The sequence below is a fragment of the Taudactylus pleione genome, unplaced genomic scaffold (genome assembly GCF_031769625.1).
Source record: "Taudactylus pleione unplaced genomic scaffold, aTauple2 ptg000454l, whole genome shotgun sequence".
Taxonomy (NCBI): domain Eukaryota; kingdom Metazoa; phylum Chordata; class Amphibia; order Anura; family Myobatrachidae; genus Taudactylus; species Taudactylus pleione.
This window is the reverse complement of record NW_028284856.1, coordinates 9252768-9280439: the sequence shown is the minus strand read 5'-3', so window position 1 is coordinate 9280439 and position 27672 is coordinate 9252768. Positions and strand designations below refer to the sequence as shown.

The following is a 27672-nucleotide window of genomic DNA, read 5'->3' as shown; positions in this document are numbered from 1 at the left end:
TCATCTAAATCCAATCAAGTGCTGCCTGAATACATACTTATTATGTACATATTTTTAGTATGTTAAAAATAAAAAAATGGAAATATTTACATCCTATACAAATCATTTTTTGTAGACTATGTTTTTAAAATGTAGTTACATCAAAGACATTTCATAGATCATTTTCCTTCATAGAGTATCCCCAAAGTAATTTTATAGTATGCTATGAGTACATATATGTCTCTACAACATAGCTAATGCTACATTGGACAAGGAGACAGCTATCACATAATTACTTACAAACTGTCATTCCTGTTCTTCTATGTTAAGGTGCCATCTAGTGTATGTAATGTTGTACTACAAGTCCATTTATTTTATAAAATATTCTGGAAAAAATAAAATATAAACTTTCCAATTATTATCAAGAATCATTACAATATCTAAGTTTAGTAAGATTGAATTAAGAATGACTAGTTTAATTGAAATTCCCAACTAAAAATCAACTATTCGGCTTGTATGCTAATACATGGTGGTGTTTCTTTATGTAAGATACCTATGCAATATTAAAATTATTGATTACAATTAATATTCGCCATTATTAAAAATAAAATACTAATAATCTTGATATTAGACCTGTTCTAACTGGGTTGCTCCAGCTTCAATCAAATTATCTATTCAGGGAAATTCTCATGTAAAAATCACATACCCATATGCTTACAGTAAAAAGTCTGACCCTGAAGAGTACAGCTCTGTTAAATCAAATGTTTGGCTCTTTTATTATTGCTATGCAACCGTGTATGGTGCTACAATAAACTGAATAAAATAGGTAGTAAATATGCATTTTTAATGCAAGGAGAGAATTATATGAATACAAAAATAGATATAACTTTGATGTCAATTCTCTATAGTTAGGACCAATAAGACTTCTGGGCACGACTTTCTAGTGTTTTATTTATTCATACTAAAACAATAATATGGTTGTCAGGTCAGCAGTACAACTGATAGATGTTGGCATCATCACTGCAGCGTCACCAGTATGTGTTGGTCACATGTTCTTATCCAGACTGTCTGATCTCTATGTTTCTAGGATCATCTATAGCACATATTACTACTCCATGCTACGCTTTCAACCTTTCTTTGGATACTATTTTTTTAATGGCCTTCTAATGACTCTACAAATACTCCATCTCTTCTGGGCATATATGATACTACGAATGATATACAGGTTCACATTTACCGGCATGGTAAGAATGATTTTCAGTGATTGGTGAGCATTGCCCTGTGGATAAATATTCATTATTTCATTTATTTCAGTATTTGTCACCTGGATTTTAATGATCTTTGTGATTATTCATCGAGTCAATTAGCGTTGTAATAGCAGATGTAAAAGTTAGTAACAGAAGGCACGTTTCATATCGGAGCTTTTACCTGGGATAAAGTATCGGGCGCGAGCCCGCTTATCCCCGTATTCAGTATGAAACTAACAAAAACGGGAGCCTGCGAAGTGGGATTTGCGTAAATTTACGAAATTTTCCTTAAAAAAATTGTAGGACCCCCCTAAAGTTGTAAAAATATGGGGGATCACTATGGGTACCCCCGTTTTAGCCTGTAAATTAAAGTCAGGGATTTAAATAGCCGCAACAGGTATTTTTTCCCGACATTGAAGAAGTGATGCTGAAGAGCACTTAGGTTATTTTTTTCGTTTTTTTAAGTGGTCCCATCAAATTTGGGGTACATGAAAATGGTTACTGGCATATTTTGATGTCCCTAAAGTAAGTTTTTAAAAATTCTGCAATTGTGCACCTGCCGCTATAAATCTATTCTAGAAAACACCTGCCGCATACTTGCAGAATAGCCCTGAACCTATTTCCCTATTGCTAAACAATTGTTTCCCATTTTTTTTTTCACCCCAATTTTTAAATACATTTTTTCGGGTGTCCCTATTTTTTTTTTAAACTTTTTTTGACACAGTTCTTTTTTAAATGTCATTCCCAAGCCTGCACCCCTAAACCCCAATTCTGCACTTTTTTTTTGACACCTATTCAATGGTGAAAAGTTATCCCCGTTTTTTATCAAAGACTTTTCGAACCTGCGAAAAGTCTTTGAAACTGAATACGGTGTAAAACTAAAACCTGCGATAATGACGTCATAGGTGCGATATTAACGCAAAACGGAGTTTACCCTCCCATATTGAATACACCTAAAGGTCTTTAATACATAAAAGTAACAAAGTACAAACACTTATTAAATGCACTATGTAGACAAAAGTGATTGGACACCCCCATGCAAGCGAAATGGTGTGCTCCTGCAGTAGACACGTGTGTGTGAATGCATAAAACGAGAAGTATAGAGATGATCTCGATAATTCTGTGCTCCCTACATTGTGGCAGTTCTACAGAAAGAAATGTTTTAATCAGGACAACAATGCCACCTGTCATGTTTCCAGTGTGATGCTGGACTGGAAAAAAGAAAATTAGGTAACCCGGATGAACCGGCCATCTCAGAGTCCAGATCTTAACCCCATTGAGAACCTCTGGGATAAATTGGAGTGACGGGTGCATTCTAGGCTGACTCGACCTTCAGTGTCACAGTTGGTCACTCTACTTAAGGCAAAATTTCAAAACATACCGCCTGCTGTTGTCCAGGAACTTGTGGACAGTTTGCCAAGAAGAGAGGGTGTCTGCAATAATCTCTGCACGTGGTGGACCTACTAAGTACAGATGCCAATAAAATCTAGTTGATCAATTTGCTGTCAGTGCCCAATCACTTTTGTCTACATAGTGTATCAAAACACATTGCACCAGTGATGTACGGTGAAGTCAATGGCTGGGGAGCCATACATGGAGATAGGTCTGAGTGCTGGGAGCCTGTCTCACCCCCTACTCACTGTAAGTCTCCCCTCACTACACTAAGCTTCAGTGTCCATTGATTCTCCTACCTGCATCACTGTGTCTTCTATTGCTTCTGCTGACTGAGCTCTGATCTCTAAACACTGCAGTGCACCTCCTGGTCAAGACACATCCAAGGTGTTAATCAGTGCTCAAAGCATGTCCCCAATACTCAGAGGCATGCCTCTATTAGCTCTCTTTCTGTGCAGCTTACTGCCTGTGGTGTGACCTCGCCCCCAGATCTGCAAGTAGCGTCTGACTATACAGAAGTGAGGCTCAACTGTTGCTGCCTCATCTCTCCTCTCCCTGCAGTCCTAGGGAGCTCCACAAAGCTGGTGAGTGTTAACTATAAAAATTATTACAGTAAACAAAGAAGATGTTTATAAGTTATAAATATCTTCTTTGTATTATTCTAATCATTTTTATATCAAATCTCATGAGTATGACAGGGAAGGCTCTGCCTCCCGTGACTATCCAAACTGCACGTCCCTGCATTGCCCACACCATTTGACAAGGTAGTACAAATCATACAACAAAAATAGTGGGCAGCTGTTTTGCAAGTGTGATCTCAGTAATAGTTTTGAACCAGCTCTTCGAGTTGTCCAGGTCCTGGCCCTCATCATATTGCTGTCCTGGGCTCCCTTTGTGTTCAGCATCACTTATTTCCCTCTCTCTATCTTCTGCTGTTCCCATCTATCTCAGTGTTCTGAAGTCCCAGGCACCTGACCTGCAAGTCACATGTCTTCAGATATACTACTGCTCCTAGATACCTAGCCTTTCACTGTCCTGATTGTAAGTTGGAGACATGGAGTTAAGGCTAAAGAGGGAGAGGCATTATGGGATGGATGGATATGTTTACGGTATCATTACGGATTACGCACACAGACGGACGATTGTTGCGTACTGCACATGCATCGCAGTGCGCAAAGCCACCACTGTGATCGTACTATGATCGCAGAGACCACGCAGACCCATCACAGAGTGATTGACAGGAAGTGAGCATTTCGGGGTGTTGCCGGGTGGGTGGTCGTTAAAAACGCAGGCGTGCCTGTCTGTTTGAACGCTGTTAGAGGGGCCTGCATAAATTAGCCACTGTGATGCCATATGCATCGAGTAAGGTCTGACCTTGTGCAATTGTGCATGAGGCTTCGATGTTACTTGGTGGCACCGATGTTTTTGCAGATTTTCAAAGTATGTGAGAAAGGGGAAATGGGCATCTTTATGTTGGCCTGCGATGGCATTGCGATTTCATTCATTAGCATATTTCCGCAGCTGACCAGCGTGTGTAATCGCAGCTGCAATAGCGTAATGAATCAGGCTCTATATGCTGATATTTACAACATGTGTATTCAAGTATAGTATTAAGCTCCCTATATAAGAATAATGTTTAGATTGTTACTTTTATTCTGTTTTCTTATGTCACCTGTTCATTACCAGTAGCAAAAGAAAATGTACAACAACTTGTCATTTGTTTATGATGTCTTATGTTGCAAACACAGGTTAGTAGGGATTTTTACTGTTTCCTTTATATATAGATATATATATATATATATATATATATATATATATATGTGTGTATATATATATATATATATATATTTATTTTTTTTTATAAACAGGTAGGTGATGATGTTCGGAGCGATGTGGAAGAGAGCGAGGAGAGTGGACAAGACAGCAATATGCCAACGGATGTTGAGAACAAAACGGGCTGCTGGAGCAGCAACAATAACGGTGTTCCGTGCAAGGCTGCAAAGAATGGAGTAGCCAAAGTAAAGAATAGCCACTCAAAGACCAGCTAGCCACAGCCGCTACTGATGAACTGTGCTACCAGAAACCTCATCATTACTATGTTGAAATTGTCCATCACTCTGGCTTAGCTGCTTTTCAAATACATGACACATTGCAGAGCTGTGTGTTAAAGATCTGTGATCCTAAAGTTGGTTGTGTGTACCCAGTGATGCGATGGACGACCTCATGGGCGACGGGATGACATATCAGGCAGCCGGTACACATTACATGATCCGGTGCCCGCCCGCCCGATATGTCTACACCAGCCGCATCACGCTGCGTGGGGTCTCATTGTCAGATTGAGCTGCATGTACGGACGACCTGACAATGCGACTGATGACCACACGTCGGATTGGGCGAAATTTAATCTAATGTGTACCCACTTTAAGAGGGTTATGTTATCTAAGTTATACAGTAAAGCTATGTACATATCGTCTGAGCTACATGACCTCCTAACCTGCAGCATTTAGAATTAGATCATGCTGCACTGGAGTGAATTATGCTCTTTCCCACACTATAAGTATTGTTTATAAATGACACCTGCAGAATCAATTACGTCTCTAATTACTGATTTATTTTAACTAGTAGAGCGCAAGGAATAAAAATTTAGAGATTAACCCATGTGTAACAAGTATAGACTATTTTATTTGTGTGTAAGCTATTTTTAAAAAAATGCTTAAGATGATACTTGCCATAAAATGGTTTCTTTGAAATATTGCTTTGGTGTTAAAACAATCATTTGTGTTTTTTCTTTGTATTGGGCTTTATACAAATTAACTATTTCCGAAATAATGTCATTAAAATACCATATATGAATGGGTAGGGGGGGAGAGCATTTCATGTTAATACACATCTCTCACCAATGGTTATCCATCTCTGGAATAAAGCGATTTTCTATTTAATTCACATCCAAAATTTCCACCGGTGTGATACTTCCACGACACACCTAAACCTGCATCTGAATAATACAAACACAAGGGTGGTCCAATAAGTACGGTAACAGCACCTCCCACGTGTTCTCTATTTCATTCTTATTTCCTGCTAGGCCAGAGCAGTTAGACCACTGCTTCCCCTCACAGCCATCAGACTGCGCCTCATATCAGTCATACTGTCCCAACATCAGATGTAAGATGGCATGGTGGCGGAATCATGGTCAAACTTTGAGGTGCGTTTCAGATTTCTGTATCTAAAGGGCACATCAGCTGCTGGAATTCATCGCCAACTTGTGGAGGTGTACTGTGATAACGCCATGTCACAGAAACAGGTTCAGGTTTTTTGTCACCTGTGGTGGACGTGCTTGGCTGGCAGGATCGCTGCCCATCTTGAACGTCTGTCCTGCCGTTATGAGAGGCAGTGCCCCAAACCTGTTTATGCGACATGACGTTATCACCGTACAACTTGACACGTTGGCGATGAGTTTCAGCTGCTGATGTGCCCTTTAGACGCAGAATTCTGCTCACACTACGCACCTCGATGTTTGACCATGTTTCCGCCAGCCCTGCCATCTTACATCTGAAGCTGGGATAGACAACATTTAATGCACAGGGCCTAATGCAGACTTGAATGCTGATAGAGGCCGTACATGCTCCCACATTGCATGCACAGAAATATATGCATATATTTGCCTATATACAGAGCTGTACACATCTTTGCTGTGCACGCGCTCCCTATGTCAACGCTTGGTTTGTTACCCATCATCATCAGGGCACACCAGCCTATACAAGGTGCAAATGATAAATCTGGGCTTATTTATGCTTCTTTCCAGATCTGCATAACCCGCAGTACTATCACCTCGGACTCACTGAGCTCTGCCTAGGGGAGAGCGCCCCATTACAGCTCTTACACTGCAAGTGGAGATGTGATTATAATGCACCTACTTGTTCTGGAATACCGGAATATGCGCAGGATTTGCACCACAATCAGGCGTGTGTGCAATTCTGCGCTAGCCACAATAACTGGATCTGAATGAGAGAATGTGCACGTGTCTCACTTCTTACTCACTGGTGCCACAATATTTTAGTAACATGTTTAATGCTAGTAAAGACATGTACACAGGTGAGGAACAGCTCTGATGACCCCATAACCAGTAAAATGTACACTTGCAGAATGTGGGAAATATTGGGCTTTTTCTTCATTTTATTAGTTTATCACAAGTGAACAGCGAGCAGTGTCCCTGACCACAAATGCAATGGCTGCTAAATCAGCCTTATAGATGAATGATTTAGATTGGTCAGTCATGGAAAATACATTTTTTTTTTTTTTAAGTTTTTCCAGGTAAATAAATGTGGGTGCAGAAATAGAATAGAAATAGAAATACTGTATACAAATACAAACACATCATCTAACAAATTGGCAGCCACCTCTCAACCTCTACTGCCGCCACCTTGTTCTACTGTAAATCCCTGAGATGACAGAATTAGTATACAAAGTTTTCCTTTATTCCTCCGACCTTGTACAATTGGGCATTACATGTACACATTCAACACACAAGAGGCCTATTCATCATTACATATATATTACTTGTGATAATTATGTTTTAAACTCACTGCTGTTAGGAGGCATTTATCATGCCTCATTAACAATAGTATCACTTCCGAAAAGTTGCTTTTTTTGCGGAGTCAGCTTTTTGGAAAAATCATACTGTCACCCCTACACCTGCATGGCCCTATGTATTTCCCGGCCCTGCCCACAGTTGCAGCCCCCGCCTGTGCACCACCGCTAAGCCTGCTGCTGTTTGTAACCCTTCCCCCTGCATCATATCGTTAGTGCTGCTGTGCCCTAGCTGAGACATGTAATGCCACATGTCACACGTGTGCTAAGTAGGATTGATCCAAGGAGGGAAACCCAAGACAGCTTCCATTGCTTGCACCAGGGACCATGTTTACTATTTTAGTAGAATAGACTGACTAAAGTGATTAGTACTCAAGGTGCATACACACACACGTTTAAAAATACCGTAATTATTGACAACTATAACCAGTATACACCCATTGAGTTGGAAACTTTATAAATACTCAGCCAGAGGATCACCTCAAGACTTTGTTTCTTAACAAGGCCAACACACGTTTGAATAACCTTGCGGGGTATATGGTACCATATATTTTATGGATATATAATAAAAGTTAAATCTTAACTGTATTTATCATTAAAGAGTGCCCCAGTAACTAGCCCTAGTTTTTTCTTTTTCTTTCCCTTGTACATGTGATTTCTTGCCTACACACACAACGATTTTTTGAACGATTATCGATAACGATATTGTTTATCGTTCAATCGTTGAAAAAATCGTTCACTTTCTGAGTTAAAACGATGAACGATTATCGTTCATGCGCATTCACGTTTGTAGTTCAGTCAGACTGACCAACTCAACGATTTTCAGTAAGGGAATATGCAAAAATCATTTGTAGTTCAAAAATATTGTTCATTACATTTAGTAAATGAACGATTTTAGTAAACGATTTTCGTTCATTTTTCCCTTGAAAAAATGAACGAAAATCGTTTACTAAAATCGTTCATTTACTAAATCGTTGTGTGTGTATGCAACTTAAACCATATTTAATCCAAGTAACAAATAAATTACAGCTGCATTCGTCAGCAACATACAGAGTTGTTCTAACCAGTCCTTAGCAAATGCTTTAATGCATGTTGTGTGTGCAATTGTTGATATCAGGACCAAACATCATAGCGTCTCATGGACACACAGCCCCTGATGGGCAGTGGACAGGGGAGTTTGACATCTTCTACCTGGCAGATGTCCAGGTACGGGTCATACAGAACAAAACTGGGAATATCATGAGTTACACCAGCTCTTCTCTGACCCAGGACATATATTCGCCCATTGGCAGAACAGCATCCCATGAAGAACTTGTGGTTGAGGCACTCTTCTTCAATTACAGACCATTTTCCAGTGCAAAGGTCAAAGCGTAGAGCCTTCCCTCCAATGGTATATAGGACTCCGTTAAGCACTGTAGCACAGAGATCATACCTAAATAAATGACACGTGTTGTTAGAATTGCTTCAAAGAAGTTAATAAATTTTCTATAAAAATAGCATCTACTTTACATTAGATTATTCTTGCATGATGTCACTATGCACATGCCCAGAATGTGACCCATGCATATGTGCAAATGCAGCATTTATCACACCTTACGAAGTAGAGTTGGAATAGGGGTGGATGAGATGTTCACACATTGGCAACGTTCAGTAAGACTGTGGGCCTGATTCAGACCCGCTCATGAGCGCTGAGCGCTCGCAAGCGGATCGATGTTGGCCGGGTGCGCATGCGCGAGACCCGGATAGCGACGGGCAAGCCGTCGCTCCGGGTCTCGCTACAAAGGGGGCGTGCTGTCGATGTTGAGTGACAGCACGCCCCCTTTGGTGGGGGGGCGGCCGGGGGCGTGGCTGCCAGACGGAGGCGTTCCCATGAGTACTCAGGCTGTGTATGTAATCGCAATGGCTAATTTATACATGCCCATGCAACACTTTCCAACGGACAGACGCTCCTGCATTTCTACGACCACTCCCCTGTCACCACCCCCACATCCTCACAGCCTGTTAATCACTGCGATGGATTCCTCTGTGCGTGTGAAATCGCAGTGTGACCGCAGCGCACCTGCAGTAGAGCTTATACGCATGCGCAGTAGTGAACAATTGACCAGTGTGCATATGTAATTGCAATTGCGTATGCTGATGAATCAGGCCTGATGGGCCAAATGTAATAGGGTTAGAGTTTACAAAATTGACAGAAAACTGGCACATTTTTAAACTCAGCCAATGTAATAAAGTCAGAGAGCATGCAAACTTGCATGTTTTTCAGACTCAAAAAACTCTCTAGATTAAGGGGTAAATTTACTAAAATTCGAGTCTGATCGCGTTTACGGCACCTGTACCCCCACTGTAAATTAAATAGTTAATAAAACAGTACACACACCATCTAAAGTAAAACTTTATTACACACCTACCTACATCACTCACACATACTTACCTGTGCCAGATGTTCACGTCCGCTTGTCCCGTAGAACCCGTTTGGAGTACCTAAAAAAAAGATCTTATACTCACCTCCATCCTCGCGCTGGTCTCTATAGCATCCAGGGGTCTTGGTACAAAAAAAAAACTGCAACTCGGTTCAGATACTTACTTTATCGGTGTATGTGTGTGACCACATACACCGCTACCCAGCTCCTGACTGATCAGTGTGAACTGTCAGGGGCCGGCAACCAATCAGCGGCCATGGACTGTAGAGCAGTCGCTGATTGGCCTCCGGCTCCTGACAGTTCTCACGTGAACTGGTCAGTGAGTCAGGAGCCAGAGCCAATCGGCGGCTGCTGTACAGTTAGCGGCCGCTGATTGGGTGCCGGCTCCTGACAGTTCACACTGATCAGTCAGGAGCCGCGTAGCGGTGTATGTGGTCACACACATACAGTACTAATGTAAGTATCTGGATCGGATTGCGCTTTTTTTTAGATCCCCAGCTTGGGCTGACCGGCTTGGGGTGTTAATGCTTTGGCCCTGGAGACCCGGTGATAGGTTCTCCTGGCTGTGGCATTACACCCCTGTCAGTTTTGTTCCAGTGCTGGTTTTAAATATAGGGGGACTCCTACGCATTTTTTTCCCCCTATATTTGAAACCAGCACTGGGCCTGAAGCCAGGTGCTGGTTCCTAAATTACGGGGGAACCTTACTTGTTTTGTTCCCCATAATTTTAGGAACCAGGACTGGCTGAGCAGTTCATGGCTGGTTATGCTTTTGGGGGGGGGGGGATGCTAAGAATTTTTTTTGGGAATGAAAACACTTTAAATTAGGTACACATGCAGAAACATACACAAATCACACTGATCTGTGTATGTTTCTGCAAAACTCGCAGCTCAGGAGGTGGTCTATTTGAAATTTACATTTCTCTGCGAGTCTGCTACAATCTCACCAGAGATTGTAATCTCGATTCTTGGCAAATTCCCGAGTTGCATCTTTTTTTCATGAAAAGTTTGGCCGATGGTGCGTTGATTCGAGTTTGCAATCTCATCTGAGTTTTTCAGTGAATGAATGAAAACTCTCTCCCAAACTCACACGAGTTTGTCTGTAATAAATTTGCATTAAAAAAAAACATGCCTAAGCTCACCAGAGATTGTCATCTCGACCAAATTTACCCCCTAATCTCTCACATTTTCTAAACTCTCACCCTTTACATTTGGTCCTATGTGTTTATTTGTCAGTACAGTGTGGCACTACAAGTCCCAGCTATGGTTATTTTGGTGATTGTAGTTCTACAACTGCCACAATGTTCTAGGACTTGTAATGCACATATTAAAATACTGTTTTTAAGCTTATTACCCCAACAACTTCCCCCTAGGGGTGTTGGTAGGAGCCCCAGTACAAAGACTAGCACAGGGCTATTTTTCCTTAGAGAGGGAGCCATTTTTGGGAGCCTGATTCTTCAAGGGAATTCACCATATAGAACAGCCGAGAGCTGTGTCTTACTAACAGGGAAACCTCACCATGTTGATTTCCCGGTTACAGTGGAACCTGCATGGCCTGACATAGACTGTTGCTGGCTGCGGCTCACACTGTTTGCACTCCCTCACCAATGCCGTTAGCTGTAACAGGACCAGGTATGAACACTGGTGTTTGCTTCACTTGGAGAGGAGGGCCCTACTGTGGTTATCTATTTATCTTATTTTGATCACTGTACAGATCTGTGCTAATGATCATCATCAACAGAACATTTTTGCACCAGAGGTGCAAGAAATAGCTTCTTAACAGGCATAAATGTAAATATAACCAACTCAAACTATGCTCCTGCTCCACAACGCGTTCCACATTTAAATGTTTGCTCCCCTTGCTGGTCAACAGATTCATATGCACGGCCCCAGTTCAACTCTCCGGACATACTGTGAACAGTAAAACAAAGCAAAGCGTTGCGCAGGGGAGCTGGACTTAACGTCCAACACTAATGAGGCCCAGAATGCACCTGCAGATGCAATGTGGTCTGCTTGTCTGTCATAAACCTTCACTGACTCCTATCAGAGCATGTCTAGAAGTGGTTCACTTACTTTAGGGTTCATTAAAAAAAAATAAAGATGAGCATTGACAGAAAATATAGTACATGCTTCTTCTATAGTCCATTGTCTTTAGTTATAATCATTCATGTATAAATTGAGCTTTCCTCTATAGGGCAGTGATCAGTACTGCAAGTGTCTTGCATATGTAGCCTTAGTGCTCATGCACATGGCTGTCTTCTTATCCACATTTGCTTTAATAATGTTTTTGACATAAAAGAAAATCGATCAGCTTTTTATCAATTAATAAATAACTTCAAAAAAATGGAGATTGCAATGGATTCTAATACCATACCTGGGCATAGGAGAGTAAGTAATTACATCCCACTCATCAGTCTCCGTGTTCAGCCTCTGTACCCCACTGTACACCTCACCGTTCTCATCACGGCCACATACAACATACAGTTTGGTATCCACACTAGCAGCTGCTGCTCTCTCAACTGGTCTAATGAGAGGATTGTGACTCTCCCATGCCATCTCTGCTAAGTCCAGCATCTCCACATCTGCAATAACGCCTTCATCTGTGCTCCCGCCCATAACGTAGAGGTGGAGGCCAAGTCCCGCAGCACAGTGGCAGTTCCGGGACATCTTCATGGGTGGTCCATCTGTCCAACAGTTATTGGAAGAATCATATATGAGAACCCAGTCTATGCTGTACCATACAAAATCCCCACGGAAATATCCACCTGTCACAATAACCAGGTTGCCTGTAAAGAAGCAAAATAAATTAGAGAAGTTTAACTGTGAACTTTTGCTTTACAGCTTTTACCACCAAACTAATGACGTGGGCATGATGCTAATTATATTTTAAGTAATATTTTGGTAAATGTTACCCCTACCCAGTCATCACCTTCAGAGCAAGCATAAGATCACACCCCCTGATGGTATGGTGAATGGGAGTCTCCAGCGAGTGTGTTCGTAACAGTTAGACTCAATTAGCTGGAAACAGCTGCTGGAACGAAGCAGAAATTAGCCTAATAGTAATAGTGCTTATGTGCCTGCAGCTCGCTTCCAACTCAATCTGAACCTTAAGCTGGCCATACACTGGACGACAATTATCATTCAGTTTATGGTCATGAGAATGATAATCATTCACAGGGGGAGTTGTATCATAGCTTGGAGAGAGATAAAGTGCCAACCAATCAGCCCCTAACTGTCACTTTACAGGTTGTGTTTGAAAAATGACAGTTAGGAGCTGATTGGTTGGTACTTACAGACTGAAAATGGATGAAAAACAATCTGGATCATTTGGTTTGATATCCAACCTGTCTGACCAAAGTTCAGCCGACTCCTTGCTGTGAAATTACATGTGACTTAGAATCAGGCCGATTGTATCTGGTGATTTCATTATGCTTTGGAAGATGGAACCCTCTACTGGATTGATCAAATAATGTCCCAGCACCACTCATACATAGGAAATTGCCACATGGCAACACTATTCTGGCTACCAGGGGTGGTAGATACATTGATATATGTGCAACCCTATATATGGAATTATTCCTTGCACTCCAGTTTGCATAATTACGTATGTGCATAACACATAGAAGCTGATGTTGGTGGCATAATGAGCGTAATTAACTCAAAGGAACACACAACAATAATGTTTCCATTCATACACCGAGATTAACGTGTTTTCCAGTCAGCAGGAGTATCTACTTTATAGCAGACATGTCACATACATTTACAACTCACATATGCCCATGTGGTAAACCAGTGGTTCTCAAACTCGGTCCTCAAAGTACCCTGATAGTCCAGGTGTTAAAGATAACTGTGCTGCTGCATAGATGGTATAAACAAACTGACTGAGGTACTAATTAAATCATCTGTGCTTAAGTATGCATATTTGTAAAACCTGGACTGATGGGGTTTCTTGAGAACCGACTTTGAGGACCACTATTGTAAACTATTTACTTTCTCAACAACAAACACATTCACTAGTAGTCATCAACTGGATAAGCAATAAGCCATCTGGACAATTTGGGCAGTATTCAATTGTTTCTACCCCCCTTTGCACCCGCTATTCAATTGTTGCTCCTGTCGGGCGGGATCAACTGCTGGCGCACCATTGCAGCTCAGCTCGGGGGGTGTGCGCTGAAATGGGCGAAACGTGACCTGTTTGGGTGCCCAAACGGCTAAACCCAACCTCTATGGACACGATCAGCACGGTAATTGGCATCAATTGAATTAGGCCCTGTGATCTCCCGTCACTTTAGACGGGAGATCAGGCGCACTAAACCAACTACCACCAATTAAAAGACTGAAATGCAATTTCACAGAATCAAGAACATTTGGAGCCTAAAGGAAAGCACAAGCAGAAAGGTATCTTGGCAAAAGTTATGACCATAAAAATGTATTGAAGTCCTTTGAGGAAGTAAAAAATGCAGCTAGAGGAACACTTACGATTTAGCCCAAAGAACACTACACAAAATGTTGATCTTACAGTAATAATGCCATGACTATAAAATATGTTATTGAGAAGTATTCTTGGTGGCCAAGGAGTTACCTGCAAACAGGATCAGGGTTAATGCCAAAGGTTTAGCATACGGAGAAGCTACAACGTTATTAAGAAGTATGGTCATGGTTAATACCAAGAATTCAGTACAATTGTGGTCAGAGTAGAGCATATTAAATATCTGTAGACACTTGTATACAGACACTGTTATCTGACAACACTAAAATGAGTTTGGCTGGTGAATATAGAAGCTGAGGCACACAAAGAGCAGTTGATAATATAATTCTCAAGTCCTTGTAATTTCCTCCATCAGAGCATATGCAAACACGCGACTCAGTAGCAGGATGATTCATTGCAGGCAATGCTGCCAATCCCAATCAGCACCCAAACCCATGCGGACCACCTCTTCAGCATCTCAACTGGGATGCCAAGGGCAAGACAGTTAGTGAAGAGCATTTGTCAGGCAGACTGATATTATTTCCATGGGGAACATATTAGCAGACAGGGTAGTGTGAGAGGTAGTCTAAGTACATATGATGAGTCAGATATAGACAGGAATGATGATGTTCGTTCATGTAAGATGACGTTTAGCCTCTTTCTGAGTTCCGTTTTTTTGGAGGGAAAAATCCGAACTCAACGTGCAAACTCGAACCTATCCGAGCCTGCACATCCCTAGTTAAAAGCATTCTGAAATGAACTATTACAACACCATCTAGTGTTAGACTATCTAACTGCACAAGCTGGAGGATACTGTCTTACTCTTGAAACAAATCTTGGAGTTCACTGTTGCAATTATCTGACCAATGACACTACTGATCCAGAAGCTATTATTACTAATTACATGAATGAGGCTTATGATATGAAAGAAAGATGTCGCCATATACATTATGATTAAGATTTAGAAAACGATTCATGGTGGTCATGGTTAGATCCTAGTAAATTATTATTATTATTATTATCATTTATTTATATGGCGCCACAAATGTTCCGCAGCTCCTTACAAAGCACATAAACAAGTTGTAGACAAGCGACTTACAGAACAATACAATACAGGACCAGGACATGGATAATACATATTGCTACATTAATGATCATAACACCCAGATATGCAACAGAGCATAAGCAGCCAAGTGTTAGGTGCCCTAGTGGTGAGTAAGAAGTAGATGAAACTAAAGTAGGGAGAAGTACAAGAGGTTAGAGGGCCCTGCTAATAAGAGCTTACATTCTAAAAGGGGAGGGGAAGACAAACAGGGGTGACACAGATGGGGAGGAAGGTGTATGTATCAGGGAGTTAGAATGACAGCTGGAAGGCTTTGATGAAATAATGGGTCTTGAGAGCCCGTTTGAAGGATTGCAAAGAGGTGTAGAGTCTGATGGGGAGTGGGAGAGAGTTCCAGAGGTGGGGAGCAGTGCGGGCAAAATCTTGGAGGCGGGAGAGGGAGGAAGTAATCAGCTGGCATGAAAGGCGGCTTGCATTAGTTGAGAGCGGAGAGGAGAGAGGAGGGAGATGAGATCAGAGATGTATATGGGGGAAGATTGGGTGAGGGCTTTGTAAGTGAGCGTGAGAACCTTAAATTGGGTTCTAAAAGGGAAGGGGAGCCAGTGGAGGGCTTGTAGGAGAGGGGAGGCAGATGTAGAGCATTTGGAGAGAAAAATAAGCCGTGCAGCAGCATTGAGAACAGACTGGAGAGGAGAGAGATGGGATTTGGGGAGGCCAGATAGGAGGAGGTTACAGTAGTCCAATCTGGAGATGACCAGTGAGTGTATTAGGGTTTTTGTAGCATCCTGGGTGAGATAGGGTCTGATCTTAGAAATATTTTTGAGATGGAAACGACAGGACTGTGAAAGGTTCTGGATACGTGGTTTGAAGGAGAGGGATGAGTCCAGGATGACTCCAAGACAGCGCACTTTGGGGCTAGATGGTTATACCATCAATTGATAAAGAAATAGTGGGAAGTGAGGTTATGTGGGAGGGTGGGAAGACGATCAGCTCTGTCTTAGACATATTAAGTTTAAGAAATCGCTGGGACATCCAGAGAAGAGATGGCAGAGAGACAGTTGGAGATACAAGTCAGAAGAGAGGGGGAGAGATCAGGGGAGGAAATGTAGATTTGAGTATCATCAGCATAGAGATGATAATGGAGGTCAAAAGAGCTGATGAGTTCACCTAGTGAGGAAGTATAGAAGGAGAATAGAAGAGAATAAATGGCTTTCAGGATTTGGGAAATGGTTTACAGATTTGTTTCATGCAATGACAAAGTTGATTCTTGCTATTGTGATCTTTGTTCTTCCTGTCTATGCTTTCTACCAATGTGGCCTATGCTGTTTTCAAAGGGCTACTCAGAGAGGTAGGTACAGGACAAAGGAAACAAGAACACATGACAATAAAGAGACACCTGGGATAAATATGGAGGAGCTTTATGTTCCAGTGTAATCCATAAATATACACATGTAAAATGTGTATATTGAAATGTGGAAAATGGATTCAATAAGAAACAATAAATACAGTATATTTCACATAATTCAATATATACTGATATATCATATACTTACATATATTTACAAGTTACAAATATTCATATATCCATATATCATAGTCATACAGAGCACATGTATATATTATTCAGTATTAGAACCATTCGCCAGCCATGAGGCTGTAGCAGGACTTAGCTATCATGGTATCACTTTAAGAACGATATTACCTAACTTGTTTTTCTCAATTTAGGGAGTATAAAGAATACAATAAGATCTTTCCTTTTACTCACACTGTCTGAGCTATTTACCAAATATAGAGATGCAGCCCATGGAGCAATGATGTTTGAAGGACACGTAGGCCTTGTCAATTGTGTTTCAAGGACGGAAGGGAGGATTCTATTAATACGAATAAACGATGTCTCCATCTTTTTATAAATGTGTTATCAAATTATGCCAAAAGTCATCCAATGCTGGCATGCCATAGAAGGTAACAATCATGTTAAAGGGCGAGATAATGTGCAATGGTTTTGTCATTGAAATGAAGTGTGTATAAAGATCTGTGATTTGTACTGCTCCTTGTTACTTGCGCACTAACCCTGGGAGGTGCATTTATACTCTAAGTAAGATTATTTCATTAATTAATAAAGTATTTATTATTAAGAATATCCGTGCCGGATGCATGACTTGGTGAAGCAGCACACCTGGGAGAATTCATTCCTGAATTAGATATATTTCCCACAGTGTACTTGGTAATTTAGAAAAATAATGTTTCTCACACATATTTAAAAAGTTAGGACTACATGCCATAAATGATTAAGAAAACCTCAGTATTAATATTTATTTTTTGATAGATGTGTTATCTGAGGTAAATGGCAACTTTTCCCTTTACATTAGCAAAAGTCCTACATAATATTTTGTTTCTATAATTAGTTAAATTAAGTACCATAAATTTCCATTTACAGATGTGTCCACATAAATCTTACCTCTACAAGTCGCGTTAAATATAACGTGTGAGCACCGCACGACTGCGGGTGTATCTGCATGCGAAATACTACGTTACAGTGTCAGCGGCTGTGACACTGTAACGTAGCATTTGACATGCAAGTACAGCCACAGTAGCACACAGAATATAGGCATGCGGCATATCATTTTGATCAGCAGAAGCTGGTGCATTCTATTAGCATCACTTTGCATAGAATATGCATTTGAAGGTAAAAAATCGAATTAAAAGACGCTCTGCTCTACGGAGTCACGCCGCACTGACACGTTACATTTAACTAGACTAGAAGGGATGTTTAAAGCGATGTATGTGTTTAAAGTAAAATGTATGTGGACACATCTGTATGTTTATACCTAATACTTATTACAGTATAACAATAAACATTTCACAAAACTCAATATTACATGGCAAATAAGGATATCCGTTCATTAGGTCTACCGTAAAAAGGTAGGCAATGTTTAGGTAGACAATAAAACTTAGACAGACAATAGATCGACAGGGACTGAAGGTCGACACACAAAAAGGTCGATGGGCCATTTGGTCAACAAAAAATGGTCGACACGTTTTTTTTTTTTTTTTTTTTTTAAGAGTTAGGTACTTACTCCGATGGTTAGGCACTTAACCCGACGGTTAGGGTTAGGCACTAGAAGGGAGGTTAGGGTCAGGCACCTACCCCAGTGGTTAGGCACCAGAAGGGAGGGTTAGGGTTAGGCACCAAAGGGAGGATTAGGGCTAGAAAAAAAAAACGTGTCAACCTTCTTACTAGTCGACCTTTAGTGTGTCGACCTTCAGACCCTGTCGACCTATTGCCTGTCTAACTTGTATTGTCTACCAAAACATTGTCTACCTTTTTATTGCAGACCTAGTGATCCACACCCATATAAGGCTACTGTCAGCTAATGTAATCACTTAGTAAGAGAGAGAAAGGGTTGGGTATGTAATACTGCCGTACGGAAGCCTGGCAGTTGAAATCCCAATGCCGAAAGGCCGGCAGATGAAGATCCCCACAGGGGAGGTAAGTAGGCTATCCCTACCCCTCTCCCCCCAACCCTCCCTTAGTGGTGCCTAACCCTAACCTTCCCCCAAGGGTGTCTACACCTAACCCCCCTACCCACAACCTTAACCTAACCCTCACGGGGCGTTTGCCTAACCTACCCTCCCATGGGTAGTGCCTAACCCTTCCCTGCCCCCCGGTAGCGCCTAACCCCCCCTCCCCACATCATAAACCTAACCCTCCCACAGGGGTGCCTAACCCTACCCTCCCCTCGGTAGCGCTTAACTCTAACCCCCCTTTCCCCTAACCCTCCCGGGGGGGTGCCTAACCCTCAGTCCCCATGGGAGTCCCTAAACCTAACCCTCCCCGCCCTGCGGCTAACAGCTCCCGACACCCGGCTTACCTACGCCCAGAATGCTGGGCGTCGGGCTAATGATAGGCGTAGGTATTTAGATGCCTATCTTTAGTCCCATGCTGAGGTTTCAGTGTTGGGAAGTCGGCGGTTGGCATTTCAATAGACAGCTTCCTGACTACAGAGGCCCTGATTCAGAGCCGGACTCTCTGACAGAGCGCTCGCTCTGAATCAGGGCCGTCCTTATCTTTTTTAAGAGCGGCCTCCTGGCCGCTCGCATAGCTGTGGGTGTCCACCCACAGCTATAGCGAGCGGCCAAAATGATGGTCACGATGGTCAAAACCATCGCGACCATCGGGCTTGCGACGAGACCCTTGCGGTAGGGTCTCTTTGCAGCAAGCCCTGGAGTGCTTTTGGCTCTATCAGAGCCAAAAGCACTCCCACTGACATCACTAGTGATGTCAGTGGGGCCGGCCCTAGACGGTAGGCGTTCCCATGGGAACGCCTCCGTCTGGGCAGCAACGCCCCCGGCACGCCCACCAAAGGGGGCGTGCTGTCACTCACCATCGACAGCACGCCCCCTTTGGTGCGAGACCGATAACGACGGCTTGGCCATCGTTATTCGGGTCTTGCGCATGCACTTGGGCAACATTGACCCGCTTGCGAGCGTTCAGCGTTCGCGAGCGGGTCTGAATTAGGCCCAGAGTGTGTTACAGAGAGTGTAAAACATCCCCCACTACAGAAAACAGATACTAGTATAAGGACAGCAGAGGACCGCATTACAGAAAAGTCCCTACAAACCCCTAATAAGGGGATGGTCATGCGGTGGGCTGTGGGGACATGGACAGCAGTCTCTATAACAGACTGTGGCGTGTCCTTCCATGGCCGGTGTCAGGTCGCCAGGGACCCAGACACCAGCTTCTCAGTAAGCAGCAATGGGTCCCTCCCGAGGCATCCTGTCAGCCTATCCTCAATGCTGAAGAAAAAATAATTAAATAGAAAATAAAAACTATGGGCTGGAGCTCAGGTCCTGATTCAGAGCCGGACGCTCTGACAGAGAGCTCGCTCTGAATCAGGGTGTTTTTTTTTTTTTTTTAATGGAGCGGCCTCCTGGTCGCTCACATTGCTGTGGGTTGCCTACCGTCTGGGGCCGGCCCCACTGACATCACTTGTGATGTCAGTGGGAGTGCTTTTGGCTCTGATAGAGCCAAAAGCACTCCAGGGCTTGCAGAAGACGAGACCCTACCACAAGGGTCTCGTCGCAAGCCATCTTTTTGGCCGCTTGCTATAGCTGTGGGTGGTCACCCACAGCTATGCGAGCGGCCGGGAGGCCGCTCTAAAATCAGGAAGGACGGCCCTGATTCAGAGCAAGCTCTGAATCAGGGCCAGAGTGAGATATCTCAACTGTGTACCTGGACAAACCATGTTGCAATGCAAGGGGTGTAAATACATAAAAAAAAATTACATGTGGGGTAAATACTGGCTGCTTTTGCATGTAGCCCACAAATACTGCACAGCTTTATTATTACTCTACAATTTAGATGTCAGTTTGGACACACTCCTCCCAAATCTAAATCTCTCTGCACATTTTATATCTGCCCCACCTGCCGTGCAGCATGGTTTCACCAAGATGATCAGTTGAGATATCTCACTCTGGACCTCATTCAGAGGCGGTCGTTAGTTACAAGCGGTCACACTGAATCAGGGCGGCCGCTTGCATCCTGAACGACCGCCTCCTTGTCGATCGCTAAGCTGTGGATTAACACCCACAACTCTAGCGACCGATATGGGTGATGGTCGCAATGGTCAAGACCATCACGACCATCGGGGCTTACGACCAGATCCTAAGGTTGGGTCTGGGCAAGCCCCAGGGAGCTTCCTGCTCTGATCGAGCCGGAAGCTCCCCACTGACGTCAGCAATGTCAGTGGGGCCGCCACCAAACGGCAAGCGTTCCGGCGGGAACGCCTCCGTCATGGCAGGCACGCCCCCTGCCCGCCTCCCAAACGGGGCGAGCTGTCACTCACCATCGACAGCTCGCCCCATCTGCTGCGAGCCCCATAGCGACGGAGCATCCGTCGCTAGCCGGGTCTCGCGCATGCACACGACGGAGCCGGCTCCGTCGTGCGCATGCCCAGTGGGGCAACATCGAGTCGGTTGTGAGCGCTCATCGCTCGCGACCGACGCTGAATGACCCCCTCTATTCCCAACTCTGAATCAGGCCCCGAGTTTGCTACATTGCAACTTTGATGTTACGAGACATTCTTGCTTTTTTCCCCTGTGGTGCAATCAATTGGACACTTTGAATTTCTCATTACTTAATAAGAGCTCCAATATATATTATTTTTCTATTTTATTTTTTCTTATTTATTATTGTTACTGAGTTTAATTTTAATGTATTTTTATAATAAATGTATTTGTTTTATTAATTGAATTTGAGACCTTAATTTCCTAGGAAAGGTGCGCAGTTTATATATTTGCTTGTTCTGTGATTTTGAAAGGTATTGCACAACCTTTCCTACTAAACAGCTGGGTGATTACAATCATTAGTATATTCTCGCAGCGGCTGGGTGCGTGCATCTGCATCTGTGCTGTTTCAGGCCCTATAAGCGGCCAGGCCAGTGTAAGAGGCTGCTCCACAAGCAGCAGGTGTTGGAGGTCTGTTTACATTCCATTTGAATCTGCACTAGCTTGGTATAAAAACGAAGTGCCATACAAACACTGGGCCTGATTCAGAGCCGCTCGTAATCGGCCGCTCGTTCGCTCCGAGCAATGTTCGCACATCTGTGCATGCGTATGGGTCGTAATGCGCATGCGCCAACCAGTCAGTGCGGTCGGAAAACGTGTGTTCGCAAAATTGCGAGTGCCTGCTAATTTGAGTGACAGGATGAGGCGTTTGTGGGTGGTAACAGGGGAAGGTGCTTGAAAACGGGGAGTGGAGATCTGAACGCAGGCGTGCCAAACGGTCAAAATGGGCGTTTTAAGGGTGTGCATAATTAACAAAGCAGCGTCATCGACCATGTCACTTGGTTGTCTCTTAGCCTGAACTGTTCGCATGATTGTGGTAGGAAAATCCAACCCCAAGCACTGCGAGCAGTTCAGACGCCTTTCGATGTACTCGATTAATCTAATAAATAGCGGAGATGAAGTATGATGCGAGGGGCTAGGGGGCGTCTTTTCAAAATAGCGAGCGCATGGTTCGTTCGCTCAGACATAGAGGCGTCAACAGACCGCAAAGAGCGAGCGCTCAATTTAAATAGCCGGCCCCTTTTTCTGAACGAGCGAGGGCAAATAACGTCCGGCTCTGAATCATACCCACTGTTTTTTCAAGGTGGATGTATACTATTATTTTGAGTTAAACAGTGGGCCTATGGAACTGGCATATTAGCTCATTATAGTTATTAAAGAGCTATTACCTACAGCTGGACAAGGCTGTAACGGTGTATACACACGGTCAGATTTTCCTTCAGATCTGTACAATAACGATTTTAAAAATCGTTCAATTGTTCATAGCTGAAGGAAAATCTGACATATCTGACATATTTGTCAGATGAACGATGCACATTCCAGTTTGTCAGTCAACGATATCTGACATCTGATGCGTTTGCAGTCAGATTTGGACGATTCCATTCATTTTAATACAGGCTGAAATCGTTCATCTGACATATCTGACCATGTATATGCACCATTAGAATATACACCTAGCCATTTACAGTACATGAACTTTTTTTAAGTGCTGGAGCTGTGGATGTTTTATATATTTTCATTGTTATACTTAATACACCTGTTGACACTTGTGATGTTTCAGTTTACTGCAGTTTTCAACCGTTGGCCGCGGCCGTCGAAGCCGGCAGTCACATCCGCTGATCAGTACTGCAGTCAGTGAGGCCTGGGCAGCACTGCCGCTGAGCTCTTCTGGGAAGCTCAGGCACACCCGGGCCATGACCTCTATAGACGCGGCGGCGTGAGATCAGAGGTCATCCCACCTGCTCAACCAGCCTGCCCGCCCACTTGCTCCACCAGCTGGCCGTCCGCACTCTGCTCACAAGCCAGCCCACCCGCTCACTTAGCCAGTCATCCCGCCTGCTCCACCAGCCCGCCCGCACTCTGCTGTGCTGACAGCTCTGCACTGTCAGCCGATGAGGCACAGGTAGGTTCCAAAAGATGTGTATTTATTCTTAAATAAATATACAAGGGGCTAATGTGGGAGCTAGTGTGACTTGTTGTTTTTGGGGTGAGCAATGTGTTTTTATTTTTTCTGTAGTGGTCAGTCAATGATGTGGTTTATGCTTATTCTGTGTGGCCTGGCAATGTTTTTTTTAATTTGTGTCTGTGGGGGCCAGCCAATGTTATTTTTTTCTGTGGGGCCCAATGTATGTGTTTTATTCCTGTGGGTGACAATTTATGTGTTTTATTTCTCTGGGACCAATGTGTGTGCATTTTATTCCTGTGGGGGTCAATGTATGTGTATTTTACTCCTGCAGAGTCCAATGTAGTGTGTTTTTTTATGTGGGAGCCAACATGTATGTTTTCTTCATTGGTCATGGATGGTGTACCTTGCAATTTTAAAATCTTGCGCAGTGCGCCTGTTGAAAGAGGTTGAAAATTGCTGGTTTACTGATATGCATTTACATGATAAAAATATATAAAAAATATAATTTAAAATGTTGTAAGTGATTAATGTATTATCATGTGCATAACAAATTGTATTTGATTTGTGTTTATACAGGCCCATTTCCAGCTTATTTAATATTCACAGCGCTGTTCATTTACTTTATTAGTTTTCTCTATTGGCTAGCAACCATTCTGAACAGCTGCATGAAGTGATACATATCAAGATGTTAAGAATTATTCACCATTAAGTGCCTGAAGCTAGCTTATTCTTTTGAATTTCGCAGCCATCTTAGCATAGGGTCACAAGGGCCGCCCACCGCCGTAAGCAGAAATAATGGGCATCCACATCAATGCGTGATTCGCTAGTGGTATGCCTGGTTAACTAGAGGAGCCTGTGTATCGGAAGATAGCCACCAGGCTCTAGGACCCCACAACTCTCCACAGAGCCGCGACCTCCAACATTCACATTCTTCACAGATGTGGCTCCACACCGCATCTTTACTTCTCCGTCTGTCCTCCATTACAGATATGCCCCTGAATAACTCCAACTGCGTTGGAATGTATAGACCCCATAGTTCCACTATATCACCACCGCATACTATATTAGAGATCCCACTGCCACCACTGTTCATAAGCCAACAGTGTGCATATACCTGGCGCACCATAATGCCCAGCATAACCCTAGAGCTGCTAGCTGCAACTGAGAATCCTATCAACCTGTACCTGCAGTTAACCCTGTGTTATATTGTTCCTGTTTATAGCTGGTTAAGAGCCTGCAACACAGCCAATAGTGCACCCAGATAGTGGGCACCAACCTGCTGCCCCCTGCCACAGTCAGAGCCAGCACAAGTATATGAAGAGCTTTTGTTGTAAGTGAAATGAGGGAGTGAGCAGCATAGAAATAAACTGTATGATGGGCATAAAAACAAATGGGGTGATGGGCAAGAAGGGATGATGTATACTTCCCACCCTCTGGTGGTGGGTGATTGAGAAGGGGGAGGAAATGACTGTTTAGCAGAGCAAGCGGTGAAAAGATGCCATGCACAGCCTCTATTCACTGGAGAGAGGGACTGATGGCATGCCCAGCAGTGCCCAAGCGTTGGGCATACCTCAAGCGTGACAAATATCATGCACCCTCTCCTTTCTTCTAAAAAGTTGGGAAGTATGTGAAGGGCAAAATATATAAATGGGATGATTGAGAAGGGGGGGGTAAACATATAATCAAGATGATGGGAATAAAAATATAAGTGAGATGAGTGATATAAAATATATAGGGGCTCATGGGCATGAAATATATATATAAAATTACACAAAAAAAAAGTGATACTTACAAATACATTGGGGTACCATTCTGTGGTAACTTGCTGGGGTCTTGTAAATATTTTTATTGGCAGATGGGGTCCCAGAATAAAATAGTTTGAGAACCCCTGCAGTTTTTAAAAGTCTACTAGTTGTAATTTAAAGAGCATTAAACCAAAAAACTTGAATTTTCCAAACATCGTAATATATAGAAATGGATTTCAAAACAAAGTAATCAGGGTATGTTACATGACAGTCTACCAGTGTAATACTATGCATTCTTACAAACACAAGGCAAATGGTGCCTCATTTTATTTTGGGAAAGTTACCTACTGTGGTCACTGCATACTGGGTGAGATTTTTACGCTGCAAAGGGGCGCAGGTCCTCCATGTAGAGGTCTTTGGTAGATACATGTGCAGTTCTTGTTCTTGCTCATGCTTGCCGCCAAGAACATACAGCATTTCATATGTCCTGCTGGTTGACATAACCCCATCCATGGTACACCAAGTCTTAGGTGGGTTTGTGTTTAATATTTGTAAAAGTTTGTAATATGTATCCTGCCCTTTTGACCTTTGACTTCGCTTGACTAGTACATCGAGAAATGAGAGGCTTAGAAAAGCAGGTCTCACCAGTGCCACCAACTCTTCAAAATTCTGCTCTCTTGTGGAATCCACCATGACCCACTTCATGACAGCATTAAATACAAGGTCTTCACTAGTCACATGCAGTTCATTACTTTGCAACAAGTCCTCTAAAGTTTCTTTATCCAAATGATCAAATTCATTTTCATTTATAAGCTCTGGCAAGTGGGTGACGGCAACATGAAAAGCAGACTCATAGAGATCCATACAACCATACTGCTGAGAGTAGGACATCATGCCCAAGCAGTTGGATACTCTTATCTCCTGTACTAAGAATCCAACACAGAACTGCTTGGCTTGTCGTAGGTCTAGGAAGTCTGCCGTTTCCAAGAGCTCTGTAACATTTGTTTGGTTTAATTCCATAGTTCCACTTTTTATAAAGTCCAAAAGAGTCTGAAAACATTCCCTTTTTACCCCATTCAGGTGTATCTGATGTAAAGTACTTTCTTTGAATGCCCCGAAAAACATTGCTTGAAAATAGCTACTTGCATCAGCCAGGACAGATCTTTCCACATGGAACAATGTCTGTTCAACTTCAAGAATTATTTCATTTAAGGGCTCCATTTGTAAAAGACTTTTAGACACTTAGACTTATGAGAAACTGTAGACCAGTATAACAAACATACTTTAGTACTGTAAAGAACCCAAAACATTACTAAACAGCCATGACTACGAAAATCAATACTATGAAAACATCAGCATTGCATAAACATAATAAGCAGCAACTAAAGTCATGTTAATTTCCATCACATAGGCTCAATAAAGTTTTTAGGAGTGTAAAAGTAAAACTAAAAAACATATGCAAGCTGAGATTTAGGATACTGCTACAAAGAGAGCCCTTAAAAGCAATTGTAGTTTAGGAGGTGTAAATGAAGCAATGGCTTTATGTCAATGCCGTTTAGGTAATCTATGGCCAAACATCCACACAGCACTCACTACTAACTACTAACTTAACTACACAGGAATATGTCCAACATTTCCTTTACTGCATGTCCCATTTTCCTTTTGAAGCAAGGTAGTTTCTTTAGTGAAAGCGCACAGTGACTTGGTAATACTGCAGACGTGTGAAGACTGACTTAAAATACTGAATGCTCAGCTGTTCCAAAAATAGCCAGCATTTCTGTAACTTCTGCACCTGTCCTTCATGTGGCAAAGCTATGCACTTGTCAAACGATGGGGGAGGGACCATCATTTATTTCATCATATACTTCTACTAAATATATCGTTTAGCAGAATTTTCAAACAGCACCCAACAAAAGGCAAGAATGTCTGCCTAATTGTGGAACCACTCTGAAACTTTTTTTATTTCTCTTGGTGCGGCTCTTTTTCATGCACCTCAAATAGGAGTCACTATATGACCCAGTAAATAGATTGTGTGTGTGTGTGTGTGTGTGTGTAGAATCATTTGTAAATATCTGTATTCAGATCTCTCTTTTCAAAACATTAAAGCTAATCTAGGTGCAAAGTTCTCATTAATGTCTATTGGAGGACAGCGGACTCTGGGCCCCATTTAGAGACGTACGCAATGTTAATAACTGGGGGTTGAGCGATATTTAGCCATTGGGCATGCGTGAAAGCTGTACTGCGCACGACTGCGATTGGTTTGTGATTACACTCGTACAGAGGATTCACTGGCAAACTGAGTGACAGGTAGTCAGCTTTTGGGAGGGGGAAGGTAATGGGGCTAAGGAAACACAGGAGTGTGACTATTCAAATGCTATTTCATGGGCATGCATAAATTAGCCATTGCCATCTTCTTCGCAGCATGAGACCGCAGCGTGTTAGGAGATGAAGTGTTTGAGACATGTCAGACTTACTCAGAAGCTGCATGATCTGTGTCGATGTTCCCGATGATTACGTTGTTGCATGTTGTCGGATTGTATATAAGGCAGCAGCAGGAGTTCCTTTGCTCTGGTAGGCTTTAGAATACTTCGCCATATATTCACCATTGTGAACCGTGAGTTAGCATATATCTCTGAATCAGGCCCTCTGAGTTTTAGTTGTTCCCACACTGAGCCAGTACATGTGAGTGCACCTTGTTTGACAGCAGAGGCCCGTTCCTGTCTATTATATTGGTCTGATGTTTCCATGACTTTAAGCCAATCAATAAGCATTGCAAAGTGCCCAGCATACAATGAACTAA

The 27672-nt window shown here is 42.7% G+C and overlaps 2 protein-coding genes across 5 annotated transcripts in view; one reads left to right on the top strand and one right to left on the bottom strand.

Annotated features, from left to right (window-relative positions):
* LOC148505425 (ceramide synthase 2-like) overlaps positions 1-5342 on the top strand; it is an 84737-nt gene extending 79395 nt beyond the window's left edge. For all 4 annotated transcript variants that reach the window (XM_088448258.1, XM_088448256.1, XM_088448255.1 and 1 more), the window contains exons 10-11: positions 1067-1223; positions 4487-5342. In XM_088448258.1, coding sequence (XP_088304384.1) covers positions 1067-1223; positions 4487-4666 — 337 coding nt within the window. In that variant the 3' untranslated portion in view covers positions 4667-5342. The remainder of the gene's footprint in view (positions 1-1066; positions 1224-4486) is intronic.
* Positions 5343-8151: 2809 nt separating this feature from the next.
* Positions 8152-27665, bottom strand: LOC148505424 (kelch-like protein 23). The gene is made up of 3 exons (XM_088448373.1): positions 25217-27665; positions 11999-12410; positions 8152-8637 (listed from the first exon to the last, which is right to left on the bottom strand). The coding sequence occupies exons 1-3, from the start codon at positions 26091-26093 to the stop codon at positions 8319-8321; spliced, it is 1608 nt and encodes a 535-aa protein (XP_088304499.1). The 5' UTR covers positions 26094-27665; the 3' UTR covers positions 8152-8318.
* Positions 27666-27672: the final 7 nt, after the last annotated feature.

Bases quoted from the DNA above. Each gene is read 5' to 3' on its own strand.
- LOC148505424 (XM_088448373.1), bottom strand. From the start codon at position 26,093: ATGGAGCCCTTAAATGAAATAATTCTTGAAGTTGAACAGACATTGTTC. The intron at 12,411-25,216 runs GTAACTTTCCCA...GCTTCTTTACAG, and splicing joins GTATGCAGTGACCACAGTAG to GCAACCTGGTTATTGTGACA. The intron at 8,638-11,998 runs GTATGGTATTAG...TCATTTATTTAG, and splicing joins ACTTACTCTCCTATGCCCAG to GTATGATCTCTGTGCTACAG.